The following is a 27,775-nucleotide window of genomic DNA, read 5'->3' as shown; positions in this document are numbered from 1 at the left end:
CACACACACACACACAGTTTGTTGCAGTTCCGCACTCCCACGGGCTGTTTGTTGCAGTTCCTCACTCCCTCCGCGCTGTTTGCTGTATTTACTCACAGCCACTGCACTGTTTGTTGTAGTCACTCACACCCACACGGTGTTGGTTGCAGTTACTCACACCCAGCAGTTCCTCACACCCACCGCGCTGTTTGTTGCAGTCACTCACACCCACAGGCTGTGTGTTGCATTTCCTCACTCCCATGGGTTGTTTGTTGCAGTTCCTCACTCCCTCCGCGCTGTTTGCTGTATTTACTCACAGCCACTGCACTGTTTGTTGCAGTTCCTCACACGCACAGCACTGTGTGTTGCATTTCCTCACTCCCAGCGCGCTGTTTGTTGCAGTCACTCACTCCCGCACGGTGTTGGTTGCATTTCCTCACTCCCAGCGCGCTGTTTGTTGTAGTTACTCACTGCCATGTTGCATTTCCTCAGTCCCACCGCGCTCTTTTCCCCTCTCGACGTCCGCCCTCCCACCCCATCCCGGCCGGTAAAACAGGGCGGGTCAGGGACAAAAAGCCAATCCACGGGCTCAGGCACCGCTGGGATTCGAACCCAGGATCTCCTGTTTACTAGACAGGCGCTTTAACCAACTAAGCCACGGCGCCGCGCGTTGAGCGCCGCCTCAGTGCGGCATTAATAGCTCTGGCAGCGCGGCCGGGCCTGCTCCCGGGCCTGCCCGTGAGGGGCTCGGAACCGCACACGGGCCCGCCCGGGCCTTGGCACAGCACACGTAGGGAGCGGAGCAAAATGAATAAATGTCGGCTTTTCAGACATTTATAGGCAAGACTGCCTCCAGAGCTCCTCATCCTGCAGCTCAGCTGGCCACAGTTCGTAATGTTATAAATACATATTATAATACTATTATAATTAGTTATAATATAACTAATATAATATAGTATAATATAATAAAATACATATTGTAATGGATTTTATATGTGTGGTGTTAAAATAACTTTGTTATAAAGATTTAGTTTTTATTTCTGTTGTTAATTAATTTTGGACATAGTAGTGAAATAGCTGATATCAGTGTGCTTGTGTTAAAATGCCTGCTGGGATGGGATAACACCCAATGCACACAGGATGAGCACACCTGGACACATCTGCCACCATCAGCACTCACCCTCTGAAGGCACAGTGCACCAAGGCCCAAAACTGCAGGGCATGATAAAAAAGGACTGAAACCACAACCAAGGCATCTGCACGCTCTGAAAAGGCAGACCCAAGGAGGAGCCAGGCCAAACAGTTCTTGGAACATGTAAACTAGTTTGGGAAAAAGTTTCCTATGCATAAGGGTCTATAAATACGCAACAGGCTGATGGAATTGAAAGGTATTTAAGGGGCATCCCCAAAGATAACAGGGTGCTCTTGGCTGCAAGAGCACCCGGCCATAACAGCCTTTGCTCTGTGGTCCTGGTCTCCCACTGTCCTTTATTAGGCTTGTTTAATTTTCAGAGGAGAGTGACCGTGTTTATGACAGTGGCACAGGATACAAAGGGAAGATGGGCTCTCAGACCCTGCAATCGTCTGTAAAGATGAGAAATTGAACCGTGTATGCACACACGCACCGTGCCGTGTGCTCGCTGATCTGTGCACGCACTCTGGCCACGTGAGCCCAGTGTGTGTGTCCACAGCAGCTCTGTGACCTGACCGTGTGGTTTGGTGGCTCTGGCACAGCTGGGAGGAACAGCAGGCACCGAAGGGCTCCCAGTACCCCCTGCCACAGCCCCTACAAGCTATCCCTGCTCCCAGCAGGCCAGCGGGACCAGCCCCCAACCCAAGGGGTCGGATTAGGCCCTTTTCTGACCAGAGATGGGGTGACTGAGAGGTGTTTTAAACACTTTTGTTCTATTTTCAGTCTCATGTGAAGGGTGAGACAATACAGGTGTTATCATTCACACCATCACAATCAGAAGCCAACTATTTCCTAATTGCAATACACTATAAGCATTTTTTGGCCTATCAGCTTTTGCCACACCATGCTGTAAATACTTTAAAGCCAATCATCTGAAATCACCCCTTGTGGGGCCCACTACAACATGCTTTCACAGTTCTATTTCTCAAAATTTATCTAGTGTTATTTGCAAGGCCATCCTTTGAAAGTTGCATCTAGTTCCATTTCTCTCTCAGCAATGTCTGTGCTATTCCATGGTATCTCTAAGTCAGCATTTCTTATCTCAAGGTTTACATACAGATACACACTGTGTGGGCTTTCTGTCAGGCTTGGGGAATTCTCTACAAATCCATTTCCCACACTGAGGGAATCGGGAAAGGATCGTGTCAGGGCTAGACCTGTGGCTTTCCAGTACCTGAAGGGTACTTTATTCCACAATAAAGACAGAGAAAGACAATTTACAACAGCATGTAATGACAGGGTAAGAGGTAATGCCTTCGATCTGAAAGAGAATAGGTTTTGGTTAGATATTAGGAAGGAATTGTTCCCTGTGAGGGTGGGCAGGCCCTGGCACAGGTGCCCAGAGCAGCTGTGGCTGCCCCTGGATCCCTGGCAGTGCCCAAGGCCAGGCTGGACACTGGGGCTGGGAGCAGCCTGGGACAGTGCAAGGTGTCCCTGCCATGGCAGGGGTGGCACTGGATGGGATGAGCTTTAAGGTCCTTTCCAACCCAGCCATTCTGTAATCCCGTGATTACTCACTTGGAATGTAATCAGAGCCTGCAAAGCACAGATTGCTGTGGCAATTTAACAGGCTTCCAAGCATATTATGGCCAAATTATAGCTGTTATTCTCCAAATAACTCCTAGGGGGAGAGCAGCCATCCTGGCTTAGTCAAAAATAGCCTTATAGCTTCCTCATTATTCCAACTATAGTGCTACAAATCCAGAAAAAATGCAGATAAATCTGCATCTTATGAATTGTCTGTAATTATCACATTCTGCAGCAAATCTAACATCTAACATAACTGCACAGGGATGAGAGCCCACTGCTGCAGGTGAGGCCAGTACAGGGCTGGAAGGAACTCACATGGCACCCAGGCATTAAACACGTTATGGTAACGGACAGAAAACAGCAATAAATAAAACTTCCTGCTTTTATTAAAACCAGAATGTAAGAATTGGCAATTCTCTGTTTTTTCTCAATTTGGGAAATAGAGAATTCATTCAAAAGAAAACTTCCAAATTAGTCTCACCACGGATTCAAAATGAACCCAACCTCTAAAAAGATACTGCTTCTGGATCAATGGGAGAAATTGAACTTTTCTGTTTCAATGGGAAACATTGAACTTTGATTTTTCTATTGGAAAAGAATAAAGAAAGAAATAAAGAACGTTTCCATTTCTGATATATGATGAATTATTTTAGGACACTCTTTTCTAGCATACAGAAATTACTTCTGTATTACATCAAAGCCAAATTAATTGATCTATGAAACATGAATATTTTATGTGATCTGATTTAAAAAAAGCAATGTGAGGACTTTTTTTAATGCAGGTATTAGTTGCCTGGGCAGGTATGCAGGTTTAATGCATTAGTTATAAATATATTATAAATATAAATATAAATATAAATATAAATATAAATATAAATATAAATATAAATATAAATATAAATATAAATATAAATATAAATATATTAGTTATAAATTCTGGGCAGTATTGCTGTGGCTATAGAAGAAATGAGGAGGCCTAGTTCCAAAGAGGGTTAACTGCACCTAGCTGCCTCATTCACAGAGCTGCCCACCTGAAAAGTCTGTCACATGTCCCTGTCACTTTAAGCACCAGTGTAACCTAGCACTAGGGAACTGGGCTAAGCCTGACAACCTCAACACCAATATTTACTTTTTCCTTGCGTGCTTGCTTTTTAACATTCTCTTTCTGTGGGCAGAAGTAAGCATGTAGACATACAGATACTTGGCATTTCAAAATAAATACATGTGCTATCCAGGCTCTTGTTACTTGCTGAGAAAAAAACTCTCCTAAAACACAGGTACAACTCCACCCAAAGTAATCCTTAAATGAGCTTGTTCCTCAAAACAGACATGTAAAAACTTCTTAACAACTGACTTGACAGTGTTAATATCTTTATATCTAATTGCATAAGATTATACTCTTCTAGGAAGTTAAATCACACAAATCCAGGATATATTCCTGCCCATATCTAAAAAGGTTGAGCAAGGGTATTTTTCAGATAATGAAATGCTTTTAAAACTTTTTTAAAACTGCAATACAGTTTCCATCTCCTCATCAAATTAGTGACCAAATAAGAGCTCAGTTCCTTTAAGATTAACTTTTTACAACCTCTGTATCCCATACATACATATGATATCCCATATAGCTATTATTATATCCCATACAGCTATGATTTTGTCATATATGGCAGATACAAGTGATGCTTACATGTAAACTCTGAACAGTGTGTTTCAGCTTTGCTTTGTCATACTAATACAAAGGTTTCTTCCAACAGGAAGTCAAGAATTTATTTTAAAAATAATTAAATAATGAGCTATTAGTAATGTCCTATCAAGACAGTAAGTTGTTCCTTTCAGCTACTTCTTAATATTCTTACTTTTGTCAATATTAACACAAACCTTTAGCAGACACATGTCTCAGTTTGAAAGACAAGTGTCTGCCAAGGAAGGTGGGAACCTTCCATGGAATGGAAAATATGACTCCCTTCCCTCCGAATTATTATTAGTATGACAAATCCTCTGGGAGCAGCTCTGGCACCAAAACCACCCCTGTGCACTCAGATCTGAGAGTGAGGGGCTGAGCCCAGCCCCTGAACCCCAGCCAGAATCTCCAGGTGCATCTGCACTTGCCAAGGGAAAGCCCCACAGCTGAGGGGGGCAGTCAGCTGCTCTCCTCCTCCTCCTCCTCCCAGCACATCTTCTGTCTCCCAAGCATCATCACTGCCATCTCTTAGGCAACAAATGGGAGAAAATTTCCTGAAAAATAATAATAAAAAAAATTCCTAAACTCCAACACACAACAAAATGGAAATAAAAATTTTATTGATTTAGAAAATTAAGGCGATATCTTGATCCAAAATCAAAATACAGGCACTTTCAGAATTGCTAGTTCAACTGTGAATAAAACCAAAGGAGAGTTCAGTGTGCAAAGCATGCTTTTGGGTTCAATACTCTCAAACCTATCTGTATTTGTATGTCCCCAACCACAGGTACATCTTTCCCCACAGAACTGCTACTTAATTACTTGAGTTGCCTCATTCACCTGGCACCATTAGGGTGTGAGCCCGGATTAATCTGGTGGCAGCAGTACAGGAGTCATCTTCACTACAGCATTCAGGTCTGAAAGTGCAAAAGAAAACAGCCAACTACATCACTGTAAAATTCACATGAGCCCCTGGCAGTGAAGAGAAGAGGAGCTGTCCAGGACAGCAGTGGATTGCAGTAACACTTATTGCATGTTGTGGAGGCTCCAAGAGTTGTCCCTGGTCCAGTAATTAAACTTGGGCAGTCAGAAACAGCTCCCACTACTTGCACTCAGACACAGGCAAACTGGGCAATCTGATTATTTCTCTTTATTCATCCAAGTTACAGATGCTGCCTTGTCTTGCTATAGAATCAGAAGGATCATCTGCTTCACATATGGTAGTTCCTGTGCTCCTTCAAAGCAGCTGAGAGTATCCATGACATTTTTCAGGTGTGCATTACTGCCATGTGTGGTCGGGGCTGTGAGTACTAACAAATACATACACATTTTCCTAATTATTGCAGATCAGTACAGTATTTACTGAAGGAGGGTTTTTAAACCAATTAATATTAGAATGTCTGTGAGTGCTAAGTTAATCTTTTAACATGCTGCTGTGCTTCTACTCCATTATGTTCTTTTTTTATACTTCTTGATGGATATATCGATTGTTCAAGTTGCCTCATTAAGACAGAACCCAAATCATCAACTTCAATTTACTTATTTAGAGGGACATAAATGTCTAATAATTAAACACATTTTCTTGCAAATGATGAATTAATTACCTGTATGATACCTGTAGAGTGGTCACTCGTGGTGTATCTGAGCTGTCCTACAGAAAGTTGTTGAGGTACATCACCCACTAGTATTGACATGCCTCTCCTTCTTGGCTAAAAAGAGAGGAACTAACACAAGCCTCACGTGCTTGGCTCAAGGAAACAGGTTCATGCCATTAAAATTCTCCTGTCTTTATAGCCCATATTTGTAAGCTTTTGTTGCAAGTTGCTGTGCACAGGTAATGACTGCCAGCAGCAAAGCAGCAGTCTGATATTGCACTGCTGCCCCCTGACACATGAAGAACACAGGAAGAGTGAACTTTTATAACCATTACAAATCTCTCAAAGAGCATCCTGCAACTCTGAGATCCCTGTCTGCACCCAGCAAAGCATCAGAAGCCTGTTCTGAACTTTAATCACACAAACATTCTGTGAACTCTCTGGAGCTGCTCACAGTCTCACAGCCAGCACAGGCTTAAAGCCTTATGGAAAGGTCATTTTGCAGGACTGAGCCCAAGTTATTAATGAACAAATGACCAGGTGGTTTCTCTGTTCAAAGCAGTTTAACAAGAAATTGTTCAGCAGCTACAACCCACGTGCATTTCAATACATTACAAAAAACCAAACCCCCCCTGCCCACATTTTTCATTTAAAAAAAAGCATCCACCTATCTCTATGCATAAATTTCAACTCACATATTGGGAGGGAAAAGATTTTAAAAAATCTAGAATGAAGTCCAATTCTCAAAGCAGTCAGAAAAGAAATCTGGATGTTCCAGAACTCCAGTGCTTCCTGAAATCTACAGAGGGGGAAAAGCTTATGAGCATCTCTTACAGGAAACAGTGCTGTAATCACTGCAATTTAAAAGAAACCTTGTGGTGTTTCAGATTGAATTTCCCATCCAAAGTAATTCCTAACTCCTCAAAGGCAATTTTATTACAGTGGCTGGTGGCAGACTCTCTGTGATTATTGCTTTAAGAATGCAAAGCTGAATTGGTGGAGTTTATTTAATGCCATCAATATTTTTAACAGTTGATTTGACATCTCTGTTGTTGCATCCTTCCTTCCTAAAATGGTAACAATGCCCTAATTGACATAATGGTTTTCCTGTTGCTGACTTCAAAGTGAGCATATTGGGTGAAGGCTCAGGAGATTGTTCTGAGCAAGGCTTCTGGCACTGGGAATGGCTTTCTTCAAAAGCACATGAGGAAAAAGGATACGGAAAAAAGATCTCCTGATAGTGTCACCTAACAGAATTCTAATTGTTACAATCCATTTGTTGCACGTTTTATTTTTAAATCTAAATGAATTATCATCAGGCTCTGATTCACTGGAGCTAACTGGACATTTGTTTGGCTGCTTATATATTCTGAAGCCAATTCTTAAGGAATGTCAAACTCACTGACCTGAGTGGGAGCCTCACAGAAAGGAGGTCTCAATAAGAAAATTGCCTCCAAAGGAAAATTATTGTTCAAAAAACAATCACTGTTGGTATAACTTTGGCCCATTATCTCCTTTTTGTAAGCATATGCTAAAGAATGCTAGGTTTAATGTCTTACAGATGACTCTGCCTTTCTTAAGTAAGGATCTTCAAACTGAATGAAATTAATTAATTTCATCTTTTTTTTTTTTTTTAAATAAGACATTTTTTAAAATATCCAGAGCTGCATTAACAAGATGCAAAGGTCATAAGTCTTGTTTTACCTTGGATGTGTGCTATTACTGTTGGATGTATTGCACCAGAAACATCCTTGGTATTTTCTTTGTCTGAACCTGATAGGCAGCCTTTGTCACTGTTACATTTTCAAAATTTATGGGGTTCCCTTTGCTGTCCTTCATGTTCTGAAGGATTTATCTATTAATAACTGGAAATTTCTCTCATAATAGAAAATCCCAATGATGCCTTGGAGTGGCTACCTAGAACAAAGGCTAGACAGAGTTAAAAGAAAAAGCAGGTGTTTATTAAAGGCCTTTGACAGGAAAATTAATCCACAAATACCAGAGGTTTGTGTCCAAAAAGGAGACAGAGGAGTCCTGTGACTTTGTTCAAATAAAGGGAGAGGCTATGGGGTATTTCCCCTGGGATCTCTCAGATCTTAGGACGCAGCCTCCTTCTTATCCGAATTTTCTAGCCACATTTTCTTCTTTCCCCATTGGCTGAGGTACTTGACAAAGGTACATATTTGTCTTTTCCTTGTGTCAATTAGTGGAATTCCTTATGGAATTGATGGTTCTTCCCATTGTTTGTTTGTAAAGACAAATCTCTCTCATTCCATCTCTCATTCAGTTTTCAATCAGTGGAATCCTTCCCACTGTGTATCTCTCAGTATCTCGCTCTGTTTACCAGCAGACCCATGGTTGGTTTGTAAAGACAAGTCCCTCATTCCTTCCACCTTCAATAGACACACCTTGGGCACTGCAAAAGCCTTGCAGACTGCACCCAACATGGACCATGGTCATGAGTTTCTCAGACAGATTTAAGTTTGGTCTATTTACATATCAGAGGTTAATTGCCCAATTATAGCTTCAGGTAATGAAGTCATGAAGTCACATTCCCCCAGTTTGCTTTCCCCCTACTTCACTTACATTTATACTTTTCAGGCCTAAGGCTTTGTTGACCTTGGTTCTCAGGCTTGGAAGGATTGTTTATTCTGACCAAAATGTGAAATGAGAGCTTACTAACACTTTATATGCAGAGTTATACTCTAATGCAGTGTAGGATCTGAGAAAAGACAAAAGCTAAAACTTAAGGCGTCACCACTTAAATGTCATTTTGTTTTGATTCAGCAGCAATGCACAGACTGCTGAAGTGCTGAGATGATGACCCACACTGAATTACTGGCTCATTTATCATAGAATCATTTTGGTTGGAAAAGACCTGTAAGGTGATGAAGTTCAACCAATAACCCACTGCTGCCAGGTCCCCCACTAAACCTCATCCCTCAGTGCCACATTTACAGTCCCTCCCTTTGGAGCCCTCTGGGGACGATGACACCACCACTGCCCTGGGTAGCCCATTGCAAACAAGTCTGTATGAAGAATTTTTTTCAAATATCCAGATTAAGCCTGCCATGGGGAAACCTGAGGCCGTGGTACTTCTCCATCACTTTCTATCTACCTACCCTGGTACACACAAATTATTAATCTAAGTGATTTCAGGAAAAGGGCTGTCTTCCTGTTGTACCTGTGGGACTCTCCAAACATAATCAGTCCTGACCCATAAAGCTTTGAAGTAAAGCATCAAAAGAAGCGTGGCCAGCAGGTCAAGGAAGGTGATCCTGCCCCTCTACTCAGCTCTGGTGAGATCCCAGCTGGAGCACTCCTCCAGCTCTGGGCTCCTCAGCACAGGAAAGGCAGGAAGGTGGTGGATGGGGTCCAGAGGAGGCCACCAAGATGATGAGAGGGCTGGGGCAGCTCTGTTTTGTGGAAGGACTGAGATAATTGAGATTGTTCAGCCCAGAGAAGCTTTGGGGTGACCTCGTTGGGCCTTTCCAGTTCCTGGAGGGAGCTTGCAAGAAAGATGGAGAGAGACTACTGACAAGGGCCTGACGTGACAGGAAAAGGGGAAATGGCTTCAAACTACAAGAGGTTTAGATTGGTATTAGGAGGAGGTTCTCTGCTGTGAGGCTGCTCCATCCCTGGAAGTGTCCAGGGTCAGGCTGGACTGGGCTTGGAGCAGCCTGGGACAGTGGAAGGTGTCCCTGCCCATGGCAGGGGTTGGAGCTGGATGATCTTTAAGGCTCCTTCCAACCCAAACAATTCTGTTTCTATGAAGTTTTTTAGTAAAACAAATAAAAATACAGATCAAGATTTACAGATGGATTATGGTGCCCACCTGACTGGAAGCATTCGCCACAAAAAAAACATGAGGACTGCTGACATGCAGAGTAACTCACATTTCCAGATACAGAGTATGTATGTATCAGGAAATATACTCTATGATACACACCAGAGTATCACAGGATCACTCAGCATACCTTCACCTAGATAAACCATCTTCTGTTTCCATGATTAACCTAATTTCTACAATCACATTTTTGTTTGTGTATGTACAAAGAAATTTCAGAATCACTCAGAAAGTAGGCAACATAAACTCCCTTCATGATGTGCTCTTTTATTTGTCTTCAATATGGGAATAAAATCTTGTATGTCTGACTGTAACTGCCCTTTTTGACACCAAGTGTCAGATCTAGAGCTGCTCCCTCACAAGGGCTTTCACTGGAAGGAGCTATCCTGCTAACTTGGCAGCCCTTGATAACAGGCAAAACTTGAAAGTAAATTAATTTTTCATTTTTTCACTTATTTTCTCAGTGTGTGTCAATGTACTGACACAGAATGATTAGGAATGTCTCTAAGATCAAAGGAAAAAAAAAGATCAAAGCTACTGTGTGTTCTTATTCTATCGAGTCAAAAAAGTCTTGCAGTCAGAACTGCCCTTCCAGACTTACCCAGTCTTTGTCTGCTGCATGCACAATTAATCTTTGTTTTCCAAAAGATGTGTGCACTGCCACTTCACAGAGATACTGTTTGTTGTCAAGAAGAACTTCAAATGCTTTCTCAGTACAGCCAGTCATTTGGTATCTACTCTTTCAAAGGGGAAAAAAGAGAATGCCAGAGTGAAAATTGTCTGGGCTGGCCTAGTCCCCCACGAACCAAATCCACCATACTCTCCTGAATTCTAATTGCTTCAGCTCTTCCTGCAGGGGAAGAAATTAGGCTTGTCTTAGTATCACATAATCTTGCCTATACATTGCTGTCAGAAAGTTCCCAATAGTCAGGGAAATATTTTTAGATAGATTCTGAAAAATAAGTATTGCTCAACAAGTGTTAAAGAAAACTTCCTTAACTAAAAATTAGGTAAAATTTCTTAAACAGAAGTTAGACACTTCAGACAAGTGGCACATTATAGCCTTTTCAGCAAAAAGAACATTCAAGGATCTATTATACTTTTTAAAAAATAATGGATTATCTTCTTATTTTCTGGGTTAGAGTTCTGTGTTGATTTTAGTTTTCTTACACATAAGAGAGCTGAATAGCATTTTGCTGAAGACAGAAAAATAAAAGTTCCAGTTCTGAGTTCAGACAAAGCAGGAAAGTTATTAAACTGTACATGTGTGTACACTAACACACTAAGACACTTATTTTTAAATCTCCAATCTACAATATCTTCTTACAGTTGCCACGTATTTATTTACTCATCATTAAAAGATGTGACTTTTCCTTCTACATTTCCTGGTTTCTCTGAGCTAGCCATCCACAGCTCTTGGCTAACATAGTGCTGCTAAGCTGAACCTTGTCTGGACTTTTTGTGCTTTTGGACTTCCTGGGCCTTTTCAGTATGCCTGAAAACCTTCTGGTTATGGTAGAAACCTAGCACTGCACAGCAGGAAATCAACATTTCAGATACTTCATTGAATTATTTCATCTCAATTAAGACGACATTGATGCACTACTACTCATTGCCCATTCTTAGATTAAGCCCTGGCTGTTTAATGCATGCAGATGTCAATGCCTGCAATCTGCTTAGCACAGATTTGCCTGCACAGCACTCAGGGGTTCACACAACCCGAGTTTAGCCCACGAGGGGGAGCATGAAAGCAGCAGCCACAGGAGAATGCATCCCGAGTTCCACCTGACACCAAAGTTCACTACCTTGGAGCAGATTTACTCAATCTGGTTGAGAAGAAAAAATGCTGATGGATGGGGACTGTGCTTTTATTTTTCTGGATATTTGTTTTCAAACTCTTGTCTCAAAAAAAAAAAAAAACCCAAAAACCAAAAAACACCAAAAAAAACCAAAAAACCCAACATCAAAAAAACCCCAACTTTAAATCTCATGAAGTCTCTCAAGTGCCAGCAGTCCCCTGCCTCCTCACTGGGCCCAGCCCCCAGGCTGCTGCCCTTCCCCAGCTCCTGCCAGGGCTCCAAGCTGCCCCAGAGCTGCTCCCCACCACCTCACTATTATTTCATGGCTCGTATTTCATTTATTCTACAACATGACAACTGCAGACAAGAAGTAGCATGAACAGTTTTCTCTGTAACTACATAAAATGAGGCAGTTTATAATCATACATCATCTTTTAGCTCATTAGCTGTGATAATTTATGTGAAATGAACTGTGCAGGGCCAGGACTTGGGCTTGATGACTCTGACAGGTCTCTTCCAACTCAGCATATTCTGTGATTCTGTCAAAGGTTATTGCTTTAGGGCTGCTGTAGTAAATGTTAGACAATTTGGAGAGGCAAAAATAACAGCTGGATACTCAAAAACTGTGATGTGAAATTTTACATTACATTCAACAAAAATAATTGCACCCAATAAAATTTTACATTGCTTTAGTTTTAACTTCCTAACTTAACTCAGACTGAAACTTACTCTCCAGCATTTTAGAGGTCCTAGGCATAACAAATTATCACTATACAAAACTTGTTTGTAATAACAAAGTTTATTAAAATGCTTCGTTTTATTAAATAAAACAGAGCCAGCAGTATTTCAGATTATTATGCACAGAAAGGGGTCTTTTCAATGTTCTATATTCCATACATTTTGAATTCATGAAACATCATAAACATATGCACATTTACTTTCAAAGAAATTCAATATGAATACTGTATCTATAGTGCTTCACATTATACACCACTGATCTACCATCACAGAGGAGATCAAAAATTTGAGATCAAGTCACACAATACTGAAGAACACAGGAGAGCTCTTCAATACTGAAGCTGTTTTAATCTGAAAGGGAGGAAAAAAAGGAAAAAGGTCACTCAGCAGACACACACCATATTAGGAACATTTCACTACCTGAGTAGTTTCTTAAACCTTATTTGCAGAGAGAGATCTGAATTGTATCAGACAAAAACATTTTCTCAGTGGTAAGAGACATGCAAATGTGAAGATTCCAAAACAACTGCATGTACAAAGAAATCTGGTTTGTGCAAAATGCATAAAAACATATTTCAGCTATTCAGAAACCCAAGTAGTAGTTTGTTTTTTGATATGAAAACACCAATACATAACTGACACAGTTAGGAATGCAGGCAGTCCTTTCAAATGCCAGTTGGTACCTGTCCATTCCAATCCACACCTTGGCCCCAGTCACTCTGCCACGAGAGCAGATGGATGTGGTATCCAACAAATACCTTGAGAACTCTCCTTCAGCTAGCCAGAGACACTGAACAGAAGCCAGTGCAGTGACTGCCCCACGTGGGACATTTCTGAAGCTGACTGTGATCTGCACTAGAGACAGGCTTGTTCTACTTCACTTCAAGTGTCTGCAAAATACTGTGAAATGTGCTTTTCTGATTTTCACATTTATGTCAGCACCATCTTCAAGTCTAGTTTATAAAACTGTAACTGCACGGTCTGCATTTAGAAGACATGTACATGGCCCAAGTGTTGTTCTGCTTGCTTCACTGTCCCTTGCTGAAGCACAGACCAGCTGAAGCATTGGTGCCACACAACAGATCTACCTGAATGGAATCTTGGCAGAGAATGCTTCTTCCAATGTTCCCAAGTCAAGAGAAATAGATAAATGAAAATATTAATTTCCACCTGCACTAGTTCAGTTTTTAATTCCCATTCAATACCTTCCAAAAATACCAGTCATCTTGAATTATAATGTCCATTAGCTCTGCTAGGCCTGTGTGTTTAGTGGCCTTTTCCTTAAGAGGCTTCTATCCTAAAATTAATTACCCTCTAGATTAAAATGTCTAATATTTGTACTCTTTCCTCACCAAAGTGAGCAATATTTTATCATCATAAAGAAACTGCCCTATTCACATTTGCTGCAAACAGGTTCACTAGAATGACAACTCATCAATTGATGTTTTAGTTATTGACTGTAAAATTTGCAAGTGTTTAAGTAACTTTCCTGCTTACCTTCTAAGAAGTTCTTTAGGTGACAAGCCTGTGGTATCCATATCACTAAGGCTGTCACTGCTATCTGTAGTGTCAGAGCTGCTCTCTTTTTCTGATTTTTTATTCTTGTGTTTTCCTTTGTTTTTCTGCTTCTTATGCTTCTTTTTCTGTAAAAAGAACAGAAATAATCCTTTATCTCCTTGTGAAAGACTTGGATTTTTCTGAATGTCAGCAAAAGAAAGTTAATTTCAGTATGGACTCAAAGCTTAACTGAAACAGAACACCCATCCATGACTCTTTTCCAGTACTCAGACCAAACTTAAAAAAATTATAAGCCAAAATTAAATTAATCCAAGCACTCAACTCTCCCTAAAGCAGATGTTTCATGACAGTTATTTGAATATAAGGCATGAATACAATTCCCAGAATGTGTCTGAGATCTTCCACACAGAACATGGAACTACCCCACAATATTGCACCTGTAGTCACATATGTGCATATGGAAAAAGCAGCATCAGAGCAGGATAATTTTCAGGTTTCAAAACATCAACGAAATTCTGTTGCTTAAATTCCAGTCTCAGTATATATTTCTTCTACAACCAAGCATAAATAATAAAATATTTTGAAAGGCAGATCAAAGAATCAATAAATCAAAAATCAGTATTTAAATTTATTACCTTTTCCTTTTTGCGTTTGCGTTCTTTCTTAGTCTTGTGCCTCTCTCTGATTTTCCTATGCTTTTCTTTCCTGCTAGGCCCAGGAAAGGTTGCTGGCACCTCTGTTTGTTGTTGCCAAGTAGTGCCTAAAGTACAAAGCAAATGCATAAAGATTTAAAAAAAGGCCAACAAAAATAGGGTAATTTGGTTATTACATTCTGCATTACATTTAACCTAATATGATAGTAAACAAACACAACCCCTAACTTTAAAAAGGAAATTTTGTGTCTAAAACTCCTATCTGCAACATCCCTATTGTAATTACATGCCTTTGCAATCTGTTAAAAAATGAAATTGCAAGGCTGTCCTCTATTTTCACATCCATTTTTTATCATTACCTCTGTAGTTAAAACAAACCTGGTACACAAGCAAAGAGGTTCCTGATGGTGGCTCATAGCATGGCAACAAAACATTTGGTGATGCCTGTTTACATAACACACATTTAAGGGATAGATGCCTATTCACAAATGCTTTTTTTAAAGAGAGATATCATGTATTTTATATACAATTTCAATGTGCAGAATTTACACTCTAGATGCTTAGAGAACCTACCAGAAGAAAAAGCTGGTGGCAACTTTGGTCCAAATTCCTCTGTTGCATCCAGCTCCTGCTTTGAAGTAGGCAATGAAGGAATGCCAGAATCAGTTGTAGCAGTCACACTCTCTATGAAAAAAACCAAAACCTACTATATTTGAAAGGAAAATAAGAAAATACTTTTTCCAAGAAGTGTTGAAGAAAGTTCAAGGAGACTTTCTAAACCTTTAAGAAAGCAAACTGATCAGCATCCTCTATCTCTATGGACTGCTTTGGTCAACTGGGTAGATGACATTCTGAAACATTTCAACACACTGTGGTTTTTTTTTTGTTTTAAATCAAAATTTACCTTTTAAACTATAAATTATTAATTAAATTGCTATTAGTGCATTTATTTGCTTCCCTTTTGTAACAGTAGTATTTTTCCATTACTCAGAATGAATAAAAAACTCCATGAGATGTATAAGGTTAATAAACACTACAAGTTAAATGTTAATAGAACCAACTGTGACAGTAAGTGGACAAAGTATTTTCATTTTAAGTATGTTCTTACACTAGATGTTTTGCTCCCCCTCACTGTGTAACAGGCATATTCCATACAGCAGTTTGCTTGTAAACTCCACACAAAAGGTACATGGCAATGCCAGTAACACTGTAACATGCAAGGCCTTATTCAGTGCTGTATTGTTTGCATTTTCCACACAACCAGCTCCACCAATCCACATGATCTGCACTGATTAGGACTGTCCTAACAGTCCAAGACTGTGTGATTCAAAAATAGAACTTTCACAAGGTATTTATTTTAAGTTGCACAAAAATGAACTCCAGTAAGTACTACCTTGTAAATTAGAGGAAGAACTGTCTGCTGCATCAACTTGCTTGGTGGTTTCTGACTGTCTTTCTGAAGTAGTTGGTTGCTGTTCTTCATCACTCTCTTCTTCAGAGGAAGATGATTTTTCATCTGAGGAGCTCACAAAGATGGCCTTAAATAAGTCCATGGGTGGTCGTCTGCTTTCTTCCTCCTGATTCTTATCCTCATCAGCTACCTGCTAAACAGCATCACAACAAACTGGATTTAAGCACTAAAGAAACCAACAATCTCTCTCTGATAAGGAATAACTTCAGGCATGCTGACAGGTGTTTACAAAACATTTGGATGGCACAATAGCTGTGAAATAAACAATCTTAGACCCAAAGAGTACAGCCCTGAAATGCTGAGGAACTAAGCCAGTGTCCTATACAGAGTAGTGCAGTTTGTGAAAACAGATCCCCAGATATTATAAATTCTAATTCATTAATTGAAATTTCAGTTACATAATACCAAATTTAAGCAAAAGGAAAACATCACCTTTCTCCCCAAAATATGCACTCTCTTCTAAGGAAAGGAGAGATAAACACATTCTGTGCCTGTGAGCAGAGTGGTGGTAAAGCTACTGAATTTAGTCCCAGACTACTGGACTACATTTCTTCTTCTCTTAAGCCCTACTTCAAGTATAATCAGAGATAAGCTGCAAAGATCTTGCATCCCAGAGTTGTAACCTCCAAGTTCTTCAAAGTGCCATCTCATGCCTTTGCTCATCCTGAGTTGGCTCTTGTGCAAACTGATCTGTATTCATATATTGACAATTTATACTAACATATATAAACAGTATTAACCTATATAAACAACTCATGCATTAACCCATCCTATTTCTGGGCTGTCAAGGTTTACAGCTGCTCCCTTTAAGTTCAAACCCTGTTGTAAACTCACCACAGTGGGAGGAGTTTCAGTTGTCCCAGTTCCACATTCTTCTTTTGCTGGCACTGGTGGCTGCTGCTGAGCATCAGCTTTTGATCTAGCAAGACTAATGAATTCACTGATAGAATCTTTCTTCTCCTTCTCTTTATCTGACACATCCCACCTTGAAGATTTCTTTGGTTCTAAAACATTCAAAATATTCAAATCACCTGCATGCCAAATTGCTCTGTATTTCATGGCATACTTAATTTTAAATTACTCTGCTTCTTCAGTTTGACATTTTTTAAAGCTTTCTAATGAATACTTGACCTATAAATGTCTTTTAGGTAGAAGAAATTAGCTTTCTATCATTAACTTCAGTTTTTATGTCACTGAATTTTTATTTTCAATTCCTTTGTTTGGGTTTTTTTAATTAAAAAAAATCAGGTGGCTAAGTTATCAATGAAAAAGATGCCTTTTCTGTACTATTATCTTGTGTATAGCTAAATTAATAAAGTAACAACAAACTTACTGTTGAGACTGTTACTCTCTTGGATCTTTTCATTTGTTGCTTGAGTTCCAGATGTGGTGGGCTCAGGCACAGTTAAGAAATTAAAAACAGAATACTTGTCTCGTTTCACTTTTGGCAAACCCACTACAGAAGAACTAGAGGGAAATAAAATTGTTTGCTGATTATTGTTTTCAACACAGAAAAGTTCTCAAATTAGCTACAAAAACTCGAACTCCTACAGTAGTCCCTCAAATGCATGCTATTCTATCAGAGGTCACCCTATTTTGTGACATGAATAAAAACTTTGGGCAGTTCTGTATTACCTTATGACACAAGAAATCATCAACCCAGATTTTCCACAAGCAAATGAAAAACTCAGAAATTATAGAAAGTTTTAAAAATATAAGTATGAATTATCTTACTCAGGATATGGATCACGAACATTAAATCTTTTACACAGCAACTTATCAGGATGCCATTCAAAGTTGTCTCTTGTGAGTTTGCCAAACATCTTCATCTTCACAGCTGTTTCCTTATCATCAATATCATTCTGAAACAGTCAAAACATTTATAGATGATAAATAATTTTTTTTAAAGAGAGACATGATGCATTTTATGTACAGTTTCAATGTGCAGAATTTACACTCCTTCATTTACAGAATTAATTTACAGAATAAATTGTACAATTTACACTCAATAAACCTTACTGAACTGTTGTAAGATTTAAGAACAGGATAAATCCATCAATATTTAAATGCTGTTTAAGGAATCACTGCTCTGTATGCACCAAGTGTTTTCAAAAGCTGCTAAACAAAAGGACAACAAAATAGGGACATATCTTCATAAGGGCTTAAAAGAAAAATAAAGTCAGGGCTAAGGCAACAACTGCAGCTCCCATGTATTCAAAGACTGCAGGCAGCAAATACCTCTTGGTCTCGAGGAACTTCAACTTTGTCAACATCATCCTCATACTTGGCCCGGGTGAATCGGGATGACAGCGAGGAACTGGAGGACCTGTAGAACATTGCTGCTCGGAAGAACTCCTCCTGCTCCCTGCCTCGCTCCCACTCTGTCATGCTCTGGTCAAAAAAGCGCTCCAGTCTTTCCCCTGTAAGGTGAGGAGAGGAATGCTTAGCAGAGATGGCAGCTTACTTTGGGTCAACACTTTTCCAACAAAAAAATAAGGTAATAAACAAGTGTTCTTGCAAGTGTTAAATATTTATCTTAAGGGCAGTATTAATCTCAACTGTGTTAATCCCTGGTAAATTGAGGTATTTTTTCAAGGCAGCAAGAATGACAGCATTTGCCAAATACAAAATTGGTATTTTAAGTAATTTTACTTGTAAAACTGATTCCTTACTCATTGCCCTTTAAAGAATGTTCAGAATACTTAATGGATTTAACAGGTGATTAAAACAAAAAGTATAACCCAAAGCTTTATCAAATAACTAAAACACAGAACAAAAGAATTTAAGCCTGGCTATGCTTTGGTAACTTGCTTTCTGCTCTATGAAGTGCCCACTGATAAATACAGAGTTTGCACACAGGTTTACAGCAACAGGTTCAGTTTGTCTCCCAAAAGGAAGAGGAAATAACACAACACCAGCCAAGCAAATATGCTTACAGTAAAACAGACCTTTAACCATTCCAGTTATACATTTCTACATTTTCATCATAATGACTAGGGTGGCACTTACAGTTATAATACAGTCATAATTGGGAATACTCCACCCAGGGGAAATCCCTGTCCTGATTCAAAGCTATGATTTCTATGGATTCAAAGCTCAAGTAGTCTGTCCCAATGAGGTAACCAGAAGAGGATACTGACCAGAAAATATTTATTTTATATAATGAAAAGGACTTAAAAGACAAAAAAACCAAAAAAATCCCAAATCACAACTAGAACAACAAATCCAGGTTTTCTACCTGTCACCATATGCTTGCTTTCCTCAAATTCCCTGGAGTACATTTTCTCCTTCCCCAATAGCCCCTGTGTACTTCAAAATTTGGAAAAAACCCAACCCTTTTTTAAGTTCATTTCAAGGCAATTTAAAGTCATGGGCTGATCAATTTCAGCTTTTCATGCCTTACAGAAAAATCACAGTACTGGAGAACTCACCACAAGTCATCGCAAGTACCTGGTTTAGTCTAAGACACACTACATTTAATTAGTATCATTTAGTACCATTTAATAGCAAAAACCTAAACAAAATGCAAGGAGACTGAAACAGCATGGAAAGAGATGATGAAGGAGGTTGGATGTTCTTTGCTTTTGAGTACGAGCTCTGAAGGACACACAATGGAAGCTTTGACAAGTGTGGAATATTTCATTCTTTTTAGGGTTCTTATCTTCCCCTGGTGCAGAGGGTATGGGGTTTCTTCTGATTCTACTGTTACCTCATCACCTTTCTGCCTTTATATGATCTGTCAGTCTTACTCCTCAAAGAGAAACAAACTAAATTAAAAGGCTTGTTCCACTGACCAAAGCTGAAGTGTACCTTGGCAAATGAAATAAGGGAAATCCAGGAAATGAAGTAGAACTTAACTTCTGCTACATCACAGAAGTATGAAATGTAATGCCTAAAATCAAGACTTGCTGACAACTGAGTAACTGAGCAGCTCTCTTGAAATCAACAGGACTAAGTATCAGTAAAGATTTCTGTTAACACTGGTCCTGAAAAGAAGTAAAAGGAGAAATGCTGTGGAATTCAGGAAGAGAACTCAAAGCCAATATAAGATGCATTGGGGAAAAAAAAGGGTGGGGGGAAGGAAAAAATTAAGAAATATTTTACCTCTTTCTCCTTGTTTAAGACTTTTCACAAAATTTTCGTATCTTTTTTGTTTTTCTGGATTTTTTGCAAATGGTTTGAAGTCACTAGAACCAGCATTTGCTAACTGCCCCCCCAGCAGCATCTGCCATTTGTGAGCAGCATCTTCTGGGGAGGCCAACTGCAATCTGCTACTTGGTGGCTGCTGAGACACTGGTTTTGCTTTCATTTGTTGTTCAGATGCTTGTTTCACTTGTTTGAGTCTTTCTCTGTCTTTCTCAGACAGATATTCCAAAACAGAAGGAGCTGTACCTAAAGCAGAAGAAAAGCAGTAAAAGACAAAGAGAAATGAAAAATCACTAGAACTATTTCTTCCACTTTAGTAGAAGGAAAATCCCTACCACGTGTATAAATTCAGATAAAATGCTCTTAAGCAGAAAGTAACAATAAAATGGCATAGATGGCAAATAAAAATTTGGCCACTCTTACATCTTTTATGCTATTTACATACAACTTGATATTACTATCGTAGATACAAATGTGAGCCAGTTACAAATTATCTTCTTAGTATATCTAAATGTATTTCAGTAAAACATTTCACAGAAAAAATTATCACAGCCCACTATATTCATAAAAGGCTGGAACCCTCCCAAACAAAACACAATCCAACACACACTTTTTGTCTTTAAAATATTTAAGTAAATGAACATACAGACAGTTACATCAACAATTCACCTGCTGAGATGAAACTGAACAATGTAACTAGCTATAGGAACTAGATTAGATGTATTTATGTTAGAAAATAAGCACTCAAGGCCAGACCAAATTCTTACTGTTCTATAACTAAACATACAAACATGCCTGAAACACAAGCAAAGACATGGTCACGTATCTTGCTACCTTTCAGCTCAGCCTCTCCTAGCTGTTCCCTCCTCTGAGCTGCATTCAGAGTGTGCCTGCTTTGGTGTGTTGGCTCACTCTCCAGTTTCCCAGTTGACTCCTCCAGTGCTTTCTGTAAGTGGCAGCTTTCATTCCCAGCTGTCAGCACAGGTCGAAAGTAATGGACTGGTCTGTAGTTTCGAGGCAGGCTAGGTGGGGGATAAATCTGGGGGGGAAAGGGGCGACAAAACAAAAACCCACTGAGAGAGGGAGAGAACTTTGTATGCAACACTTACACGTGTGTTTCAGAGAAAGTCAGCTCAACCTCAGAATTCCTCAATTTACATCTCAGCAGTAGAACAGATAGTACAAGCTACTAATTCCTATAGACCAGTAAATGGCATTCTAATACAAACTCTGGGAACAAGTATATTGACAATATATTTACAACTATGAAAAAATACAAAAACGTACACATTAAGTGACAGAAAAATGAACAAGTTTTAGGATGCACTGCTTTTGAGAAAACACCTTTTAATATTACTTGCTATATTTTTAAACAGAAATCAAATGATTTAATCAGTTGGACTACTGACTACTTGCATGCTTACTATATTTTAACATCTTTCTCCACGTTCTTCATTCAAGCTGTTACTTAAAGGGTTATCTCTGTGCTCCCTATAGGATGGGATTTTAAATATCACACAATTATTCTTCCTCAGAAAGAGGACACTGTCATAGAATTGTCTGTCATTCTAATTTATGCAAATATATATGGCATGAATTATGTAAACCTGAAGACAGGACTAAGAAATTGAATTGTCACCAAAATAGCAAAGTGGACAAAGCACGAGGCCTGCTTTTTACAGAAAACTGAATGTTACACATGAAAGATCTAGAACCAAAATATGTATTTTTTTTTTCAAGTTAAATTAAACCATTCCTCCAACTTTATGCAAAGTAGCAGTGAATAGTGTGGAAGGCATCTGTTCAAAGCCAGTACCCAGGCAAAGTTTAAATACCTTCAGGAGTCTGATCAATTTTAGGTTTCCATTGAACAGCCCCCAGTGCTCTAATTTTGTTCCTTCAGCAATTTTTGCTGCTGACCAAAACATTTATTTCCAAGAACAGAAAAACACTGAGAAGCAGTAGAGTCTGCACAATTCACATGATGAATGATGTTATTCCTAATCACAAAATATCACTATCTGCTTACCTTGACTGGAGCTGATGGTTTTGATGCCAAGGAAAAACCAGCCAGGACTTTGCCAATATATTTAAAATCTCTTTCAGGCCCTACAAAATGATTGCAAATATAGTATTTAAAACATGCATGTTAGGCAATTTTTTTCCTGAATGTTTTCCATATGTCACTGTCTACTGTGAGTCATAATTGTAGTTTGTCTTCACCACCTTTCATTTAAAATTAAGGGTTCTGATTCTGGATTAGTATTATACAACTAAAAACTGCTGCCAGAGTGACTGCTGAAGGTTGAAGATGGCTTACAGGGAAGCAGCAGTATCCACACCGTGCACAGCTAACACCATCAGTGCCATGGATGTATACCACCAGCATGAACAGGTACTCCAGAAATTACAACAGTATTTCATGCACTTACACAGTGCAGTAAAAATAAAGTGGTGCCAAGAAACTATTTACAAAAATTATCTGAAAATACAGAAATTTATCTAAAAAAAGTTATCTTTTTAAATGCTGGGCCATATTTTGTAACTGTGATTCACAATCACTTGTTTTCTTCAGTGAAACTGTATCTCACAAAGCAGCTTATTTTCCTTTTGAAAATATGCTTTGAGGGTTTAATCCACACTGGAATTAGTGAAAGACTTTGGAAGTTATTTCTGTAATTGAACACTTCAATATAGAAGTGTTGTAGGACTAGCTCAATTTTCAGATATCAAGGCTGAAAATTACAATATATGGCAAATACAGACTACAATTCTTTCCTTTTTTTCCCCCATATTACACTCACTCTTTAAAGAGAATCACAGTTCTTACTTTTTTTGGATTTATACTGTTTTGGTGCTGTCCAGCCATACAAGCCATCCCCAGGCTCCTCATCCTTTAGAACTGTATCATATTTTGACAGTGTGTCAGTTGCATAAATGTCATCATCTTCTTCCTCTAAAGCTCCTACACCAAAAGCCTAAAACACATATTTTAAATGAGAACCCAGAAGTAGAAAAACTTAAGTCACATATCAGAACACATCTACATGGATATCTATTCATCTATATAAAGCCTACATTACAAATATAATTACACTGGGAAAAATTACAGTCACACCACAGAAACTAAGGTGGAAAAAACCCCACACCTCAGTGAGCACAAAAGCAACAAAAGCAATCACATTCCACTCCTTGGCAGGGAGGGACAGCAAGTTTGGTGGGTACAAGACAAGGACAGCAGACTAGTTCCACCAAAATAACATGTGCAATCTGACTAAGAGCAGGTTAGGTCTCAAAAGGAAATCAATATGTCAGTTAACAGGGAAATTAAACAAGTAGAATTCCCAGAAAATATAAACTGACAGTGTTTCTAGATAAGAACTACAAATACCCCGGAGCAACACAAAACCTCTCTAGCTGACAGATACAGCATTACTGAAAGTACAATAGACAAAAAACAAACTAAAAACATACTGAATATTAACTTTATCTAATCAAAGTAACACGGAACATTTTTCCATCCAGCTACTCAGAGTCAGGTAGTTTTAGAGTTGTCTTTTACAGTTTCAGTAAGTGATGGCATTTGAGAGTTCTAAGGATTTTTCCACATCTTCAAAATAAGTTTAAAAAAAAATCATATTCTCAAGCCACACTTAACATTTCTTAAAATGATACTAAAATTACTATGAGCTTTTTTAACTTAAGCAAAACCAAAATTTATGTGGATTTTACTACACTAATCACAAAATGCATTAAAAAATGTCCTTACCTGACCTGTAATACCTAGTTTTCTTCCTTTACTGTGTCTCAGATCACCAATTAAATTGCTTGTTTCCTCAGAACTATCTGTGAAAAGATTCAGGTGTTCTCTTCCAGATGCACCAAACAAGGCTTGTGAGGGGTCCAAACCCTTATAGCCAAGTCCATGGACATTCTCTTTGGGAGTCAAGTCTACAGGCATTACATCTTTTGGTGCAAAGGTCACATTCTCTGGCTGGTATTCATCCTCTTCATCCTTGTAAAAAATAAAAGTTTATGAGAGCAAGAATGACTACAAGTTCTGTATGTTGAGCTTTTACAACATTCAGTTCACATGAGCCTAGGCAAGTTTGCATTTCCTGAATTGTGTATGAACTAAACCTTCTTATGTAGCAAAAGAAGAAACTTAGATATTAAAACCTTTCTTCACATTAAGTATAGAAAGTGTTTATAAACACTTTTAAAAATATTTGAAAATGCATTTTAAATTACTGTTCAAGGACATTAAAGAAGTTACTTTGTTTTTTTAATCTGTTATCACATATTCTTACATAGTCAACAGACCACTTTCCCTGTTCAGTACCTCAGAACCCTCAGAGAGTCCAGGTGGTAATGCACAACCATAAATCTTCACTGTAGGATCTGCAAGAGACAGCACAACACCATATTACATTAATAAAAATAAAAAGAGGGTTTAACATCAACTTTCCAATCAGTCTATGAAAGTTAACTTTCTACTAACAAGGAAGTAAACTAGGAACTTCCCTGAACTTACCAGGTTTCTGTCTGCGTGGCTTTCTTTTGACTCGTGGTCCAATTCCTTGTCCTTCTTTCCAGCCCATTTTTCGTAACAGTTCAACCCCTACTGTTATTCTAAAAAGAAAAAAAAAGGAAACAAACCCCAAAATTACTTCAAACCACACCTTTATTATTTGTTGATAAATCATGTACATATATCATATTTCAACTAGTTTTATATCCTGCTTTAAAATCAAAGCTGAAAGTGTTGCTATTTGCATACACACTACCTGTCAGTTTAGAAATGTTTACTTGGTGCAAGTCTGCACATTCAAAACAAAAATCCAGGTGGAAGCCATTTAGGAAATCCACTTAGGAAGATCCACTGCAGGATCTTCCAGTCTCACAATTGCAGTGGTCAAACATTACTTTTCTAAGCAATACTACAGTTCTAAGTCAAATAATGTTTGCAAACTTTCAGGTAGATTTACTTACTTAGATGGTCCAATTAAATCATCAAATGCAGTGGTTCCTGGGATGGGAGCAACTACTCCTGCAATCTGTCGAGCTTTCTCCTTTATTCTGTCTTTAGCTTTAGATGCAAAATCATCTGTAGTTGTAATATCTTTTGGTGCTATCCCAAATTCACTAAGATCCTAGAAATACACACAAAAATGAGAACATTTAGATTAAACATTCTTCAAATTCTTTACTGTAATAATAAAGTATGAAAATGGCATATGACCTTTGTATTTGCTAATTTTCTCCAACCACTTATGCAGTTGTTTTTGCAGTAACTTTAGTGGAAGTATCTTAAATGGTTTCAAAAGTATTTGCATTTTCTGATAAAGTGAAAAGACTGGTTCTATTTTTTAATACTGACATCACAGAAGCTTCTTAAATGAACCCATGAAATAGTCTGTATAACCTAGTAGGATAACACTGTAGACAAGAAGTAATTTCAAGGTTACTTCAATTTTAGCTGTCATGGCAACTATTTACACAAGTTTTCAATTCCTTTCTAGATTTACCTCTTCATCCATGAAGTCTTCTGGTCCAAGAACCGTTCTGTCTGCTCTCTTCTGCCGTGATGATACAAAAGCTGATGGTGTCCATCCTTTAAAGCAGGTAAATATTTAAGTAAGGTACTTTAGTCAACATAGTATTCAAAAATAATTCAAACATTTCAACTTTACATCTTAAGGACACATCAAAAAAAATTGTAAAATTACAGTCCAAAAACTGAAGGAGAAATAACTTCAGCAATACTATTGTATAAGGAAGGGCAGGAACAAACACATACCTTCCTTTGTACCCACAGTGTTAAAGTAGCCAGCAGAAAAGCCGCCAGTGAATGCACCATGGAAACGCTGGTACCGTCCCTTGGCATCTTTAACAGTCTGCTCTTGGAGAGGAACTGGCTTTTTAATTCGTTCACCTGCAATCAAATAAATCAGAAAGTAAGACACTACTTTACATGAAGGAATTATTTCCCACTTCCTCTGCAAGCCAGTTCTTCCTGGCAAGTAAGAACAGGATCAAACACTAGCCACCCTGACGTGGAAATCACCATGTTTTATTTACTTCCACTCCATTGTAACTATTCATATATACCACTGATAAAGGAAAAGCATGAAGTGTTCACATCAAAATCCTTAATTCTACTGACTTCTGAGAACATGACAGGATTTTTGCTTGTGAAAGTAAACTTTTAAAGTATGCCAGACCTCTGGCAGGATTTCTTCACTTCAGTAATTGCTTGAGAAATTACACATCAAAAGTGTATAAACTGAAACTAAGCACAAAAGCCATAGACTAACACATTTACCTCTTTTTAACAATATTTATTGAATAAAATGGCACGGACTCAGGAGTCACAACGGTAAGTTAGTCCTGGCCCTGTCCATCTCAACCACATAAGCATCAGACGGTCAGATTAGCATCACTGTGTACCCTTGAACTGCACTGGGTTTTTTTGGGGGGTGGGGAGGACAGAAGCAAAGACCAGCACCAGCTCCACCCGGAGCAGCCGGCACAAGCCGCGGGGAATCGCAGCCACAGCCGCAAGGCCCAGTGGTGCCGAGGCCTTTCATCCCCCGCTCCGCTGGGCCAGACCCCCCCGCAGGACAGCCCGGCTGCCCAGAGAGGCCCCAGGCAGCAGAGGCAGGGCGGCAGCTCTGCTGGGCCCACACGCCTCACACCGCGACCCGACCGCACCGCGCGGCCCGGCGGGACACCCCGGCCGCAGCGCCTCACGCGGGGCCGCTCCCCAGCGCTCGCACTGACAGCGGGAGGGAGGGGAGCAGACGAACCGCCCGGGGTCCCTTACCCTCCTGCAGGGGCTGCAGCGCGCTTCCATAGCTCACCAAGTCCTCCTCCTCGCTGTCGCTGCTCTCCGCCGCCGCCATCTTACGCGACGGTGGCCGCGCGGGACCGGCGGCGTCACAAGAGGGAGGCGGAGCCCGCAGCGCCCGGCACGGGGACGGCTGTGAGGGGGAGCGGCACCCGGCACCGCCGGGACGGGAGTGACTCCCGGCACCGCCGGGACCCGCCGGCGGGACGGCAGCGGCGGCATCGCCGGGCGCCCCAGAAGCCCTCAGCGCCTCTCGGCCTCACGGCGGCACTGGGGTTGCCACTTGGCGGGGCCCGCAGCCTGTCCGGGTTTGGCTGGAAAAGCCTCAGACCCAGCCCTCCAGGAGCTCTGCGGAGCTGCCGTGTGCGGGTCCTCATCATCGGCCCGAAACGCTGACTGGTGTCTTTAAAAATTACCCACGCCACATAAAGTCAAACTCGCGGTCGTCGGGAGCCAGGCGGTAACCCTGGAATCATCGAGTGCACCAGATCAGCCCCCCTCAGACTCAGGGCTAGGAAAAGGACAGCAATGACTGTCAAACAGATTTCATCTAAACCAAAGTGTAAAGCGGACTCCGCCTTGAATCAAAATCAACGGAGTTGCGGATTTTATTGTACACTTAAGCAAATACATTGGATAACCACGTTGTCGTGTTCAAAAAGAATTTGCACAGAAATCGGGGCAGAAGTCTGGGCGTTCAAACCTTCCCTCAAAGAGCTTCATCCCTGAAGGTGTTCAGGAATCTCTGAACCTCCTTGGGAAGTCCTGTATGGAGA

General features: G+C 39.8%; 1 protein-coding gene and 1 non-coding gene across 5 annotated transcripts; both read right to left on the bottom strand.

Annotated features, from left to right (window-relative positions):
- Positions 1–570: 570 nt before the first annotated feature.
- On the bottom strand, positions 571–644 carry TRNAT-AGU (transfer RNA threonine (anticodon AGU)). The gene has a single exon. It is a non-coding gene; the product is annotated as a tRNA-Thr (tRNA).
- An 11,759-nt stretch (positions 645–12,403) lies between these two features.
- Positions 12,404–27,111, bottom strand: GPATCH1 (G-patch domain containing 1). Of its 4 annotated transcripts, none has more exons than XM_064386873.1 (20): positions 26,976–27,111; positions 25,950–26,084; positions 25,678–25,763; positions 25,142–25,302; positions 24,684–24,781; positions 24,492–24,550; positions 23,919–24,164; positions 22,980–23,127; positions 22,179–22,258; positions 20,984–21,188; positions 20,108–20,395; positions 18,242–18,423; positions 17,738–17,865; positions 17,337–17,470; positions 16,838–17,007; positions 15,926–16,136; positions 15,106–15,216; positions 14,515–14,639; positions 13,859–14,004; positions 12,404–12,712 (listed from the first exon to the last, which is right to left on the bottom strand). In XM_064386873.1, exons 1-20 carry the CDS (start codon positions 27,052–27,054, stop codon positions 12,691–12,693), a joined length of 2,814 nt encoding a protein of 937 aa, XP_064242943.1. In that variant the 5' UTR covers positions 27,055–27,111; the 3' UTR covers positions 12,404–12,690. The 4 variants fall into 4 exon arrangements, with proteins under 4 accessions (XP_064242943.1, XP_064242944.1, XP_064242946.1 ...); XM_064386874.1 differs by having other exon boundaries at positions 15,926–16,133; XM_064386876.1 differs by having other exon boundaries at positions 27,013–27,069.
- Between the last annotated feature and the right edge of the window lie 664 nt (positions 27,112–27,775).

This window comes from Passer domesticus, chromosome 12 (assembly GCF_036417665.1).
Source record: "Passer domesticus isolate bPasDom1 chromosome 12, bPasDom1.hap1, whole genome shotgun sequence".
Classification (NCBI taxonomy): Eukaryota; Metazoa; Chordata; class Aves; order Passeriformes; family Passeridae; genus Passer; species Passer domesticus.
This window is presented reverse-complemented; position numbering and strand designations above follow the sequence as displayed.